Source organism: Dermacentor variabilis, chromosome 10 (genome assembly GCF_050947875.1).
Source record: "Dermacentor variabilis isolate Ectoservices chromosome 10, ASM5094787v1, whole genome shotgun sequence".
NCBI lineage: Eukaryota > Metazoa > Arthropoda > Arachnida > Ixodida > Ixodidae > Dermacentor > Dermacentor variabilis.
Window position 1 is genome coordinate 57,266,849 of NC_134577.1, and position 15,993 is coordinate 57,282,841.

At 48.7% G+C, this 15,993-nt stretch overlaps 1 protein-coding gene across 1 annotated transcript; it reads right to left on the reverse strand.

The window, feature by feature from the left end:
• Nucleotides 1-1,650: 1,650 nt before the first annotated feature.
• Nucleotides 1,651-5,805, reverse strand: LOC142559555 (F-box/LRR-repeat protein 12-like). The gene is made up of 4 exons (XM_075671134.1): nt 5,526-5,805; nt 5,345-5,467; nt 3,322-3,559; nt 1,651-2,490 (listed from the first exon to the last, which is right to left on the reverse strand). Exons 2-4 carry the CDS (start codon nt 5,425-5,427, stop codon nt 1,738-1,740), a joined length of 1,074 nt encoding a protein of 357 aa, XP_075527249.1. The 5' UTR covers nt 5,428-5,467; nt 5,526-5,805; the 3' UTR covers nt 1,651-1,737.
• Between the last annotated feature and the right edge of the window lie 10,188 nt (nt 5,806-15,993).

The following is a 15,993-nucleotide window of genomic DNA, read 5'->3' on the forward strand; positions in this document are numbered from 1 at the left end:
TTAATGGAGAGCTTTCCTCTTGACTCATCAAAAATGACGACAGGACGAGCCCTCTCTTCGAGAAACTTCTTGTCGCGCAAGTTATGCCGCTCCCGGGTGAGATGGAACCAGACCTCCTTCCGTGCTTTCGAAAGCACTTCGTGAAGGCCCGGCGACCGCCCGCCGAAAGCCGCATCACAGCGTGCCAACCAAACTTGGTATGAGCACTCGACAAGAAGGAGCACGAACTGGTTGATTGTCTGCTTAGGCAAAGGGTGTCAAAATCGAACAGTCTGATATGGAACAGCTGGGAGACTAAAAAGACTAACGATCCGTTGGAGAAGAGCTACGGGAAGCAAACACTGCGTGAAGATGTGAACCGAATCCTCGGGACCGCCACAAAAAGGACGCATTCCACGAGCCGGGATGGCTGTGAAGGGCCTGTAACTCAACGGCAGGCACCCTCGCGCCAGGCGGTACATGGACGTAGCTCGCCTGGCGTCGAGGAAACTGGCCGTAATGAGCTTCCAGCTTGGCCTGTGGATGAACAGATCGTACCTTTGGCAATGCGGGGGGAGACCTAGCTGAGGTGAGGACATCGATTAGTTCTTGGATTAGAGTTGAAGCTACATCGATGTTGGGGTGAGCCTTGCGGAGGCATACCAGAGAGTTGGCAGCCGCCGCATAAATGGTGGACGGGAAAACCTGAGCGAGGCACACAGTGGGAAAATGTGTTTTGCGAAAACAAACGGAGTCGGGTACTAAGAAAAAAGGAAGTAAAACGGTCGAGTCAGGAGCACATCCGAGTTAATAGCGACCTGGGTCCACCTGACGTCAAACGTTGACCTGACGTGTAGTGCAGTAGCCACGATGCCCAGGTCGGGAATTCTGAGTCCACCCTTATCGTTGGGTAACTTATGCACCTGCCAAGCTACACAACCAGTTGTCCCTTTCCAGAGGAAACTAAAGAGGACTGCCTCCAAGATAAGCTTAGTTAATATATATATATATATATATATATATATATATATATATATATCCACCATTGAGGGCAGGCCCGTTGAGCCGTTCCGTAGGCATCTAGTAAAGGAGGCAGTGACCCGGCCACCGTTTATGAAGGACCCGGCATGGCTGTAAACCTCCATGCCGTACACAGCCCGAGAGCGAGAGTAGTCTTTTTTCTTTCTTCCTTCCTTTTTTGCAGTGTAGCACATTTTATTACCTTAAAGCATTAGCAATTAAATAAATGTTATTAAATATTGCTCCTGGCTCTGCTTTCATATTACTTTACCTATTTTTTACTCATTGCTAAAGAGGCTTCACACTATGTTCGCCGAACTGGCTGCACGAATGCGCTTGACACACTGGCTGACGACTGCGCTCGGCAGTTAAGTAAGCGTTTCCGTGTGGCAGCCTGCGAATGACAGTAGCGCCGAAGTGCACTTAACTTCGGTGTTGGCTGGCCACTTTCAGTGCTGCTGAATTCTTTTCAACCAATGACACGCCACGGGGAAGGAAAACACGAATGAGGAGGCTCGCAGAGAGGGAATTTCTGCAAAGATCGCCTATTTGCAAGCAGGTTTTCGTGAGACGCAACGCGGCGCTGATTGGCTGCAAACACCGTGTGTTGGAGACGGCACGTAGTTATAGCTCACCCCCACGTGGAAGAAATACGGACGTGGCAATTTATTAGGGCGCCAAAGACAGAATTAAGGAGAGAAAGAAAAAAAGCAAAACGATATCGAACGCATCCGCAATTCAAGAGTTGCCAGTGGGCTCCTCGTGCAAGTTCGCCCTGAGGACCTCGCTGGTCGCGGTGTGTCGACAAGACGGCGCGCTTTCCGGGTTGCCAGGTCCCAGCTCCAGGTACTGGCACGAACGGGGCAGGCACCGCTCCAAGCGCCGCCTCGCGGCAGTCGACATGTCGGCACTCGTCGCGGCCAGCCACTGCAGCCGGGGCGTCATGCTCACGAGCTTCCTCAGGTGCAGCTCCTGCACCTGCGTGCACCTGAGGCAGACGTGGGTGAGGCGGAGCGCGCGTCGACCGCCCTGAAGGCGCCAGACCGTCTCGAACGCCCTGCCGTCGAACGCCGTGTGGCCGACGAACAGGTACCGGAGGTTAATGCCCTTAAGGATCACCATCTCCACGCCCCGGTTGCCGACGTAGATGCGCTCGATGTCCAGGAGGACAAGGTTGGCGATCAGCGGCATGACCAGGAAAATGCCGTCGTCGTAGACTGGGTAGCAGCCTTCGAGCACCAGACCGCGCAGGAAGGGAAACTGCTCCGACGATCCCAGGGCGAACCGCGACAGGAAGATGCAGTTGGCCAGGTCGAGGAACCGCAGGGAGCTGACCGCCGGGCGTTCGGACTCGTTTTGAAAGAACGTGTTGGGGTAGATGCAGGACCTCCGCAACGACAGGTGCGTGAGCCTCTCGGCGAGGTCCGAGGCTGACAGCGCCACGGAGGCGTCACTTCGGGCCGCCATCAAGGTGTCTGTTAGATGAAGGATCTGCGAAACGTGAAGGAGCGGGGGGGAGGGGGGGAAGGAGGGGAAGGATTTACTTACCGCGAAGCTGTTATTGGTGACCGCAGCGGCTGGTAAAAAGGTGAAGCGGTGCGAGGATGGGTGATGTGGGTCACGTATGCTCAGAATTTACAAATATGTAAAGCAGGTGCGCTGTGTGTGTGGGGAAAGAGGGTGGGGGAGAGCATCGCATTTTCTCCCCGTTTTGAAGACGTCTCCTTTGGCAACTTCACACGAGTTTGGCATATACGCGGGATCTGGGTGCATATGTAAGCGGCCTGTCACGAAAAAAAAGTGTCATTTCGCGGCTCTAGAAAGTCATATAGGCAGTTGAGTAAGATACCGAATGGCATGTCTTTATGGGATGAAAGACGAGAAATCGTCGTAAGTTAAGCAATATTCGCCGTGGCTACACCTGGAGGGTGTAGCCACGGCGAATACCAAGGCGACTGTCGTATAGTTGCCGCTGTACTCCTCTAATTCATTTAAATTTAAGGAGCTTAACTCGTAAAAGTTTAGTCCTTTGCTATCTTCATTTAAAAAGCCCATGACCTTATCATATATGCGTAGCGGATAATGCAGATACCCTGTTTTTCACCAACCGATGACCTTCGGAGAGTTTCGTGACTTCACGTGAAGTCCGCCAAACTGCACCTCCTGTTGCACATGCATTAAAACAGGCATTGGACACTAACACAACGTTACCGTTTCGCCAGCCGTTTCTTTAAATTGTTATCTCCACTGAACGGCATGCCAACTGCTCACGTGTACGCGGCTCGGATCAGCTGTATATACAGTCGTATGCAGCGTGCTAACCTTGAGCGACGAGCAGCGGTCCCGGAGGTGTCTGAACGCTGCCGCTGTCAGTCTCTGTGAACGCTTCTCGAAGAAGGCGTCCGTCTTGGCGCTCGTTATCCTCAGCTCCACGAGGTTGACGTCGGCGCAGTGGCGGATGAGGCGCCACAGCTGCAGAGCCGACAGCGGCTGCGACGTCACATCGATCACCCGCCGGAGTGACCAGTCGTGAGTCACCCGCCACCACCGGTGGCACACGCTGGAAAGCACGAGGGTTATCATATATATATATATATATATATATACTCAGGCACACGTATTAAAGTTGACGTTGTATTTAGACAAGCGGTGTCATAGCAATGGGAGAATGAATGGAGCACGCAGGACTAAAACCCCTTAAACTTCGTAAAGTAGCGACACTCTCCTCCTCCGCCTTCACTCCTCTTCGTTCCTCCTCTCTTTCACGCTCCCTCCTCGACCATGGCGCCGCCTACACTGCTCGAACGTGGCGACGGCGCCAACATGCGCTCCTCGCCACTCCGTAGACGCTTCTCGAGCAAAAATGGCGCTGATGCACGACGTTATGGCCCACGTGATGCTACTAGGCCAATAGCGACGCGGCGTCGGGCTCGACCAGAGCGCGCGAGGAGGAGGCGGCATTCTTCAAAGCGTGGCACTACTTTACGAAGTTACTTTACACAGGACAGGTGCCCTCCCCCTCCTGTTTCCCTGCAAAAAAAAAAGAGATCAGCTGGAATTTTTTATGGGGGGGAGAGGGGGAAGGAGGGTAGTGTCACGCACTTATAATTGCCACTGTAAAGACAAGTATGGCAAAAAAAGATATGCAGATCCCACGCACTGTGGGAATCGATTCCCTCTGGGCTGTTGCTCGTGAATACGAAGGTAAGCGCTGCAGCTTCTGCAATGCTTTTGCAGCTTTCCAGAGGGCTTTGTGTCGACGGCCAGGGAGTTCTTGAGAGCGCTGTTGCGCGAGGCCCCCGAAAGTTCGTTGGAAATGCCTTCCGCGCTCCCCGGCCATGTTCATTACACACGTTCTCGACCACTTCCTGATGCGGCGTGCAAGACAGCAGCAGCAGCGGAAAAGTTGAAGGAAGAGGCAAAGAAAGCTTCGCTTGGAGATTGAACCAACTTTACCGAAAGAGCCAAATGACTACTTTCAATGCAAGACCTAACCGAAGCCTGTCATTGGACGAGTTCCGACTCGGAGATAACGGTCCCGTCAAGCCGAATGTCTTCGCGAGCAAAGTGCCTCGAGCGGCAAGTCGCGCGGCAATTTTGCCTGCACTTTCAGGCTTCTTTCACGCTCAGAAAAGCACTTTTCTTTTAATGCGTCTTTATTTCTGCGTTTAATCGGCCAATCATTGCAGCAGGAAAGGGGTGCTACATAAAAAGCACTTTTATTTAGCACGTATTGAGCAACAGGAAGTTGTGCCGGGAGTTTTTCCTGTCGCTCTACAATTTTGTCATTGACACTTCTCATGTAACTATAATACTTGAGAAGTTAATTATGTAATTAAGACTATCTAATTAGGCGGAATGAAAGAAATAGTTTGTGCATCTCCAAGCGACGGCAAACATTACCTTTGTTCTGTCCAGCTGCGTGGCAATTGCATATTTTTAAAGTTTGGCTTAAGTTAGCTAGGACGCCCTATATATATATATATATATATATATATATATATATATATATATATATAATTTTTCATGCATGAGCTATTCAGCTAAAGAGCAGCAGCAACCACAATGATCAAAGTCCCGCTATGAAACATTCGCTTTGAATCTATGGTGCACCAGCAGCAGAATTATTTAGAACACTCCCTACTTCCACATGTCTTCATCACCCGAGTCTCCAATCGCGAACTCTCAGTAGGCTGTTTGCCAATTTATACTGAGCTGCGATGACTCGGCAACGTAGGACATGGAACAAAGCGCTGATGCATATCTCTTTGTGGAAAGACGATCCGCAAACGCTTCGGACGGGGTCACTAGGAAAACGCTTTCATAAGAGAAGTACAATAGTTACCGTGAGCATTTGCATATGTCCTTGAACTGCAGATGTCGGAAGATGCTCAGCAGGAGGCTGTCCGGCAGGCAGTCGATGTGCATGATGTCCTTGCCCGGGCAGATGCTGAAGGCGGCCGCCAACCTGGATCGTGAACCGCTGCGGTGAGGATGACGGTGACCTTAAAGTCTTTAGTACATACCCACTCACGGGGTTGGCCAGGAGTCGGGCAGATTTTGCGTATGTGCCAAGTGAATAAATTGAGAAATCCGTACGTTTGATGATTTCAACTAAAGCGAGGAAAATCCAACACGATTCGGTAAACAGTTATCCTAGTAGAACGCAGAAAAAGAAAGAAAATACGTATACATAATGATAAACCAAGCAATAAGGGAAGAATGAAAAGGTTAATGCGACAAACAATGAAATCGATCGAACGGTCTCCTTCTTCTCGTGCTCGCCTTCAACGTCGTCTTTCTCGAGCCATGTGACACGTGCAAGCTGCGTGCTGACCTCCACGTGGGGGAATAGACGCTGTGGAACACGGTACAGGCTCCAGCGGCTGGGTTAGAGATGTGCGTATGCTTTGCACGGCGAGGTTGGGGCGTTAACTGTGGGATCCCGAATTCACTATAACTCTAGCTAACAATTACCGAAGAAGGCCATGACCACTGCGGTTGTAACTGTACGTGGCAACTGATGCCCTTAACATTGGTACATCATGCATTTCCGGGGGCTAACTGCCTATCTGCCTATGATGTATGTATGTATGTATGTATGTATGTATGTATGTATGTATGTATGTATGTATGTATGTATGTATGTATGTATGTATGTATGTATGTATGTATGTATGTATGTATCGGGCTGCTCTGCTCAGGGAACAAGGCTCGAAACCAACCGTCGGACCAACTTGGGTCATTGAGTATGTGGCAGTGTGTGTACATACGTGGCGCTCTTCGGCGAACCTCTCTCACAGCGACATAGTCCTGCAGATGCGGAACTGGGTAAGTGCCGCTGTTCAATGAAACTCTTTGACGCCGACTTGAAGCGCTGGGCATGGCACCACTCGGTCTGTGCTGGTCTTCAGTGAACCTCTTTGATGCCATCTTGGGTAACTAGCATGGGCCACTGGGAATGGTCCGCTCTGCAATGACAAATAAGGCCCTTTAAGTTTCTCCGGTTTCGTGCGGTACCGAACCCACGTCGCGAGGGTTCCTCGAGGACAGCAACAGGGCGCTTTAGCAGGCTGTGCCAAAAGAAGAGGTATTGGGTATGCGCCGCCTTTAAGTTATCTTCTTTCACGCAGGCGTTTTAGCGAGCTGCGCCGTGAATGCACTGGGTAGGAACATGAACCTCTCGGCAACTGGGGTCGCTGAATATTCGCCACTGGGTGTGCGTCAAGCGAGGGAACAGTTCTCAGCGTTTCGCACGCATCGCTGCGCCACGCTTCTCGTCTCGGAGGCCATGTGTGGACTTATAGGTAGTGCCACTAGATGGCGCAGCGTGTCCGGAAAGAAGCGCGCGAGAGGGAGGCCCGGTTTGCCGCATGACGCGTTTCTCGGCGTTCGCACGCGCCGGTGCGCCACGCATTTCGGAGGCCACTCACGGGCTTCCCGGCGGGGCCACTAGGCGGCGCTGATTGTTTTTAGGGAAGGAGGAAAATCAGGAGGGAAAGTCTGTATGAGAACGCACAGAGGAGTCTCTTGCTATTTGAGGCTCGAACCGGGTTACCTGAGGGCAGAAACATGTCCATGAGTAAATATGCGCCATAGGATGAGAGCCTGTGTGCTGCGGAAAAAGCCCGGAAACGACTTGGCAAATCGTAACGAAATGCCAAAATTTTTCACCCGGCGAAGCCCGCAGGGAGTGTCCATCTTTCAGAAGTGTTGAGATTCAAAGAACGTAGAAGGATTAACCGGTCAATAGTCGAGATATAAGAGACGATTCGAGTTTTGGTGGAGAGAAAAATGCAGAGAAGAAATTGATAGGACCAGAGGCATTGCAAGCTTAGGTATAATGGTACAATACATAGTGAGAAAGGCTTTAAATACGAAAGTTAAGATCGGGATCAGCTAGGCAAAAGGCTAGATAGCGCTAGGTATGGCTAGACAGCTATAGATGTAGTAAGACCCGATTAAATCAACCTTAGGCTATACGTGACTGTTTGTCCCCGCCCTGTTTGAAAGCGGAGGCCAATAAACATTATCATCGAAGCGCGACAGAGGAGTCCCGCTGCCGTCCACGCCTCGTATATAATTCGCATGCACGGTCTCATTACGTTGTGCCGCCATGCTGATTCATCGCTAAACGCGTACCGTCAACAGTTGTTGTGAGATGGGTTCTGCCGAATTTTTTGTGTTTTTATTTCCGCCGATTTTTCTTTTCCGTGGAGATATTTTCCCACATAAACATTCCACGGCATGTTTGGGTGGGCAATTTCCCGCGTCGAGCCAACTGGTATTTTTTTTTTTTTCGGTCACTATCCCGTTCACTGATCGCAGATTTTGTTGACGTTGGAACTCGCTGCGTATGGCAGCTCCGTACAGTTTCAGTTTCAGTGCAAGTGCAAGTGCAAGTGACATTATACGGCGCAGGTCCCTGCAGTATCAGAGGTGCGTCTTACGTGATCGAAACCTACATGCTATGTTACTATATTCTTTCGGTACGTTGTATCAGTCATCATTGTTACCATCGGCCTATTTATGTCCACTGAAGTCCGAAGGTCGCCCAGCGATCTCCCATTACCGCTGTCTTGTGCCGGCTGGCGCCATCTTATGCTTGCCAATTTTCAAATTTTATCACATCAACTAGTTATCTGCCGGGCTCGACTGCATCTCTTCCCTTCTCTTGGCGTACGCCCAATCTGTAACTCTCTCTGTAATGGACCATTGCTCTGCCTTACGGACCACAATATGTGCGACAATATGTCCTGCCCAACTGCAATTCTTCCTAATGCCAACTAGAATATGGGCTGCCCCAGTTTACTTTGTAATCCACCTCCGCTGTCTTCCTGTCTCTTAACGCTACGCCTAGCATTTGTCTTTCCAACGCTCGTTGCGATGTCCTTAACTTCTAAAGCTTCTGTGTTAACCTTCAAGTTCCTTCAAGTACCGGCAGAGCGCAATGGTTGGATATTTTTATTTTTTTAAGGACAGGGGTAAGCTGCCGGACATGACTTGGCAATGTCTGCCGTATGCGCTCCAGCCTATTGTTATTCTGTAAATTTCCTTGTCGTGACCAGGGTACCCTGTGACTAAACTGGCCTAGACAAAGGTATTATTGCACAGATTCTCGGCGCTGACTACCAATCACGAATTTGGCTATTGAAGGCTATTGAACTTGCCTTAGTCTTCTGCTTATGTTGAGATCTATACTTCTATACTTTGTCGGGTATAGGTCCGCAATCATGTGCAATGCGATCCCGGAACCGCAGGTTGCTGATATGCTTCCTCTTGATCGTCGCTCCTAATCCTTTCCAGTCTAGCAACCTCAGTACTTCTCGTATCTGAATCAGGACACATTCGGCAAGATGTGCATTATTATCTGAATATATATGTTAGACCCAACCCAGACCCAGCGCACGATAGGGTATTCTAGTACTAGTAGTAAATTTATTTATCTGGTTTACAGCAAGAGGCTCAAGAGTATATATATATATATATATATATATATATATATATATATAACATTGAAATAGGACCTACTAATTCTTAGTAAATACATGAAACGCTTGAATATTTATGGAGTCAGACGGCTTTGTAACGAAGCGATTTTTATTATATATATACAGGTGATTTCGATATAAAGATCGCTTACCATCCGGCTCTCACTAGAGTTGGCCAAGCACTTTCGGCACAAGAAAACCTTCCTTTAACAATGAAGTCAAGCGATACTTACTCGCTTATTCGAAGGAGACCTTATGACCCCTCGGTTCACTCCACGCTTCACGGCAAAGTAAGTCCGTTAGTGTTGCCAGGTATGCAGCTTCGGAGTGTAAATTTTACTTTTGGCTGCCTTGTCCTCAGAATCCTTTGTTCGCCTGCAGGCTATTTGCCATCGTCGACTTTGACCTTCGTCCTGTCCTCGATCGTTTCGACGACGCAATCGATTAGTCTCGAGCAGATCATCACGTTTTCGTCAACATTGCCGACAACCGTTATAGCTGTCACGTCCGCTGCTGTATTCACACAAGTGGCGCAGGAATTGAGCGATCTCTCAAGCTCTTCTACGCCGGTGGTCGGCGATTACCGTAACAACTACTACGGATTACGTAACAACTACGGAGTCCGGATTCAGCCGCGTGGTGTTTGTCGTGGCGTCGACTGGCGCCCGCCACCCGCACCACACCTCACTGGTGGTGCTGCTACTTGCAGTCGTTGTAAGACAACAAATCTGGCGAGGGAGGCCCCTGAGTTCTTTCGTCGTACAAGCAAATTCGTTGTAGCTGTCTTCGATGTATAGCCGTTCGCAATTTTTATGAAATACTGGAGAGAGCGACTCTATTAACAGGAAAGGCAGAGAGGTCGGCCTGAGCTATAATGCACTCTGCTACTCTGCACTGGAGAAGAGGGACGCGGATTCATAGTATTGGCATGGAGAAAGAAATTGTATTGGGACGAATGATGATGAGAAGTGGCGAGTGCTTATATACATTAGACGATGGCCCTACTAGAGTCGCTTGTCTAACTTCGTATGATGCAGGAACTTCGACAGCGCTTCAATTGTCCCCATTAGTGTTGCACTGTCAGGCCATGGGTCGAGAATATCGTCCTACGACAGTGATTACACCTGCCGACGCTGGCTGGGGAATTATACAACGTCCGTCGCTTCAGCATAGATGATGGGCAATCGCATAATATACGTTCCATCGTTTCAGGCGTCTGAATGTATTCGCATCAGGGCCAGCGCTGGATTAAGGGGGGGGGGGGTGCTAAGGGTGCTGCAGCCCAGGGCCTCACCTCGCACAGTAGGAGAAGGGGGCCCATTTATTCTAACCTGCTTAGTATATGGAACCATGGGCAACGGAACTTCAAGCGACATGTATGAAGCGAAAAACCAGAACGAGCAGACGGGCCCCCCCGCCTAATGTAACAGCATGCGTTTAGCCTGATCATTTGGCGAGAGCTTGTTGAGCTGCAAATACAGGAATCCCCCGCCACTCCGGCGGCGCCCTCTTTCTTGCGAAGCGAGGTGCGTTTGCTTGGAAGAGTTTTCGTAGTTTCCTGTCAGTCCGTCTGTCCAGTGCTGTCTGGAGAGGAGGGGCAAGGGGGAAACACCTAAAACATGTAATGTGGGATGAGGATCTAAATCTCCCTTGCCCCTCGTCACCACCACGCCACCCTCCACCTCTCAAGTAGTTCCGCCGTTGTTCTTCTCATAGAAAGGATGTGCTGCAGTACCCAACAGTGGCTCCCATTCGACTTTTCTTTACTGTGATGGTAATTTGGGCGGGGGAGGATGAGTCCGATAGCAGATGATGATGAGTCTGATGGCAGAGTCTAGGCAGGAAAGGAAAGAAGTCGTCACACGTGTTTTTGTCCGCGTGCCATCGGGCATGGAATATTCACTGTTCGGGCTAGGGTTGTGGAAGAGTGAAGGGGGAAGTTGGAGAGCTGGACACAAAGGCCTGTCACCAGGGCCCATTCCTGCCTAGCGGCTGCGCACCCTCCCGCGCGCTCGACGGAAAAAGTAGGTCAGACTGGCCGCCGAACTTTCCAGAAAGAAGTAGAAAAAGATGGCTCAGAGGCGACAGAGGGCGCGTAACTTTGCCCGCGCTAGGAGTCGCCCTCACCCCTTCGTTCTCGCGCTCGGCGTCGACGGGGCGAAAGAAAAATCGAGAACCTCCCAGAACAGACGATTGCTCCTAGCTAATAGGAAGACGGGACTGGAACGGGAGAAGGAGTGAGTTTGTAGAAATAACTCTATGCATATGTGAACGTCTGCTTTGGCGCTAGTAACAGACAGACGCGGCGTGCGTCTATAAAAGGAAGTTGATCGCGGGCTGCGATTCAGCCCCGAGCCGCCTCTTAAGCTTGTATAAGCCCGCCCCCTGAGGAGCTCCCAGGGGACGCACCACTCTCGGCCAGCCACGGACCATCCAGGCACTGTGCGCCAGTCGTCGGGACGGCCACCGTTGGACACCTGCGGTCGCGTCGGACTGACGAAGTGTCCGGTGAACAATTAGCATCCATTCATGCGAAAATCCTCGGTCGGAAGCATCAAAGTGGTGCGTCTAAACGAAAGGCGAAGTTAGAAAGAGAAGAGCGCGAAAAGAAGCTACCAAAGATGACAAAGTACCTACTGAATGCAGCTTCCGCGGAACAGTATGATCGCTCTACCCAGAGTCCGTGTCAAACTCCCAATAGTACCGAATGTGCTTCTGTGGAGGACTTGCCAACTCCATCACCACGGTTTCCCGGCAAGAAGCAAGGTTTGACTCATCTTGGTTGTTGGGATCCTGTGAAAATGGTACCAACCTCGGTCGTCCATATTTCTGAGCAACCGACGCTAACCGAGCCTTGTCCTGTTCCTGAGTCAGCACCGTCTATGCTATTCGGCCGGGTCCCTGCCAGAGAGCTCCAGGTGTCCGGTTCGCCACGCCCGACCTCTACTACTGCTGACCAACAGGTGCCAAACCTCCCCGATGAGCCTCCTTCTACTGACGAGTGCCAGGAAACAACACTCCAAGAACCGACTCACTTGTTTCCTGTGGTTTGGCTTCAAATAACCATGTTCCCACCCACAAAGTGTGCCTCGAGAGGACGAATGAGACGGCTTCTCGTTGCAGCAACACAGAAGTACAAACACCCCCGCAGAAAGAGGTTGTTGCCTTGAAGCTATATCAAAGAACGAGGAAGAAAACGGTGACACTAGGAACGAAGCGCACTCTCTCTTCAATAAAATGACAAAACTAGAGACTGCATTCATGGCGATTTTCAGGAATGAAATCTTGGAGCGCTTTGACAAAACGAGCGTAGCACTTCAGGAACCAGGCCTAAGCATTTCAACTGCTGTAGACCTGCTGAGCTCCCTAGAAGGCTTTGTAAATTCTTTGCGACCTCTCTTTGATACCTTCCAAGAGAGAGCACGCACGCTAAGTACCAATCAATGTTATCAAGATGAGGGCAAACGCATCGTTTTGAGTAAGCACCCGGACGGAAAAAGCGATAGTGCGCTACAAGGTAGAAAAAGGTTTACCGCAGAGACCTACAATGTTGTACTTGACAGTCTAGGCTCTGCTTTGCGAGTGCGAAAGGCTGCCTACATTGAACTCTGCGAACGGTTCGGATTCTTAAAATTGCTGACAGAAGTTGGGAACGAGGCCTCTCTGGCACAGCAGGCTGAGAAGTTGGTGAAAACCTACAAAAATGATTTGGAGCCAGCATTTTCCGCTGAAATCGTTCAGTTTGCGAACTTTCTGCACAACTGTGTGTGCCAGGACACGAGTTCCCTGGGAATAATGAAGTTGCTGCACGAAAGAAAGCTTATTGATGTGTTTCCGAACCTTTCTATTGCTTTGCGAATGTACTTAAGCATACCCGTGGCAAACTGCGAGACCGAACGATCGTTTTCCAAGTTGTCGCTGATAAAAAATCGCCTTCGTTCGAGCCCCCTTGACGACAAGGTGAACTCATCATCATCATCATCATCATCATCATCATCAGCCTGGTTACGCCCACTGCAGGGCAAAGGCCTCTCCCATACTTCTCCAACAACCCCGGTCATGTACTAATTGTGGCCATGCCGTCCCTGCAAACTTCTTAATCTCATCCGCCCACCTAACTTTCTGCCGCCCCCTGCTACGCTTCCCTTCCCTTGGGATCCAGTCCGTAACCCTTAATGACCATCGGTTATCTTCCCTCCTCATTACATGTCCTGCCCATGCCCATTTCTTTTTCTTGATTTCAACTAAGATGTCATTAACTCGCGTTTGTTCCCTCACCCAATCTGCTCTTTTCTTATCCCTTAACGTTACACCTATCATTCTTCTTTCCATAGCTCGTTGTGTCGTCCTCAATTTGAGTAGAACCCTTTTAGTAAGCCTCCAGGTTTCTGCCCCGTAGGTGAGTACTGGTAAGACACAGCTATTATATACTTTTCTCTTGAGGGATAATGGCAACCTGCTGTTCATGATTTGGGAATGCCTGCCAAACGCACCCCAGCCCATTCTTATTCTTCTGATTATTTCCGTCTCATGATCCGGATCCGCCGTCACTACCTGCCCTAAGTAGATGTATTCCCTTACGACTTCCAGTGCCTCGCTGCCTATTGTAAATTGCTGTTCTCTCCCGAGACTGTTAAGCATTACTTTAGTTTTCTGCAGATTAATTTTTAGACCCACTCTTCTGCTTTGCTTCTCCAGGTCAGTGAGCATGCATTGCAATTGGTCCCCTGAGTTACTAAGCAAGGCAATATCATCAGCGAATCGCAAGTTACTAAGGTATTCTCCATTAACTTTTATCCCCAATTCTTCCCAATCCAGGTCTCTGAATACCTCCTGTAAACACGCTGTGAATAGCATTGGAGATATCGTATCTCCCTGCCTGACGCCTTTCTTTATTGGGATTTTGTTGCTTGCTTTATGGAGGACTACGGTGGCTGTGGAGCCGCTATATATCTTCCAGTATTTTTACATATGGCTCATCTACACCCTGATTCCGTAATGCCTCCATGACTGCTGAGGTTTCGACTGAATCAAACGCTTTCTCGTAATCAATGAAAGCTATATATAAGGGTTGGTTATATTCTGCACATTTCTCTATCACTTGATTGATAGTGTGAATATGGTCTATTGTTGAGTAGCCTTTACGGAATCCTGCCTGGTCCTTTGGTTGACAGAAGGCTAAGGTGTTCCTGATTCTATTTGCAATTACCTTAGTAAATACTTTGTAGGCAACGGACAGTAGGCTGATCGGTCTATAATTTTTCAAGTCTTTGGCGTCCCCTTTCTTATGGATTAGGATTATGTTAGCGTTCTTCCAAGATTCCGGTACACTCGAGGTCATGAGGCATTGCGTATACAGGGTGGCCAGTTTCTCTAGAACAATCTGTCCACCATCCTTCAACAAATCTGCTGTTACCTGATCCTCCCCAGGTGCCTTCCCCCTTTGCATATCTCCTAAGGCTTTCTTTACTTCTTCCGGCGTTACCTTCGGGATTTCGAATTCCTCTAGACTATTTTCTCTTCCATTATCGTCGTCGATGCCAGGTGAACTCACTTGCTATCATGTCCATTGAAAATAACCTCCTCCGCGATTTATCCTTTGAACAGACTATATATGATTTCGCCAAAGCGAAGGCGCGAAATATGCCATTTTGAAAGAGGACTGTTTGCGCTATACATAAATAGTTCCAATACGTTCGTTGTGTAGCCTCCCAGCCTCCACGTTGCCAATGAAACGCTAAGCAGTGTAATTCAAGATATTCAAATCTTCGTTGTTCGTCTCTTGGGTAAGACAAGCAAGGACGACACCAAATAAACGTGGCACTATCAAAAACAACAAACTACAGTTCTTTATGAGCACGCTAAATATCACAAGAAGAACAAACAAGAGACGAACAACGAAGATTTGCATATCTTGAATTACACTGCTTAGCGTTTCATTGGCAACGTGGAGGCTGGGAGGCTACACAACGAACTTATTGGAACTATTTATTTAACGAAGGTATTTTCAAATAATGTTTTGTAATTACAATTGGTAATTTTCATCTCTATTCTAGTGCATTTTTATGGTGTTTGTATTGCTTTAAGTATTGTATATATCTATTGCATATTTATAGAGTAACGTAATTACTGCAGTCTGATGATTGAATTTTAAAAAGAATGTTTTGGATACAACCATGCGTCTCCTCACGGGATTAAACTTAGTGATGCAAACAAAGCCTAGCTTCAGAAGGATCGACATCTGAGCTGTGTTGTCTTTTCTACGTTCCTGTTCGTCTTGAGTGCACTAAACTTTTCCTTAAAGCCTAGATTTTGCTGAAGACATAATTCAGATGAATCAGAAAGTGAACATATGTGTTGGTGTTTACAACAGCACGCGTTTCAAGCAAGTTTTGTTGTTTTCCTTATAATAAGAACAATAATAATAATCCCGTTGATCGCACTTCGTTCTTTTCAATTTGGTGGAATTAAAATGAAACATGGTATATTTCCAGTAGCGTAGCAGGCGACAGGGGTGCGGAGTGGGGGGTGGAGGGTCAGTATAGGGAAAGGGGGCCTGCATGCGCATTAACCCAGGGCCCCCATTTTTCTTAATCCGGCCCTGATCAGGGCTGTTCGACTATCCGATGAGATGTACGTAGCGGCGGGTGAAAGCAACGCCTAGCCGAATTCTGCGTACCTATGACGCTCTGACATGAAAGAGAGGAATTCGGCCGAGTCTTATCGAATTATGCGTTATACGGGTTCTTTCGTCTACGGGCGTTTCTTTTTTGTTTTCCTTTTTGTTATATATGAAAGCGCCTGACTATATATAGTACATATACAAGTAGATGCAGTAAGATTGATGTCTAAATCAAAATAAGTAAAAGAATAAGTGACACGAAGCAAATTATAGATAATTAAGCGATTCACGGGAAACTATTACCTATATCTTGTAGAACAACTGAATAAAGAAATCGACACGCGTTTCACATATGGAAAAATAGCGAGTTCCACACCTTTA

Excerpts from the sequence above, each read along its gene's own strand:
- LOC142559555 (XM_075671134.1), bottom strand. The coding sequence starts at position 5,427 with ATGCACATCGACTGCCTGCCGGACAGCCTCCTGCTGAGCATCTTCCGA. Across the intron at positions 3,560-5,344 it reads GACATATGCAAATGCTCACG|CGTGTGCCACCGGTGGTGGC; the intron begins GTAACTATTGTA and ends CGTGCTTTCCAG. Across the intron at positions 2,491-3,321 it reads ACCGCTGCTCGTCGCTCAAG|ATCCTTCATCTAACAGACAC; the intron begins GTTAGCACGCTG and ends CACGTTTCGCAG.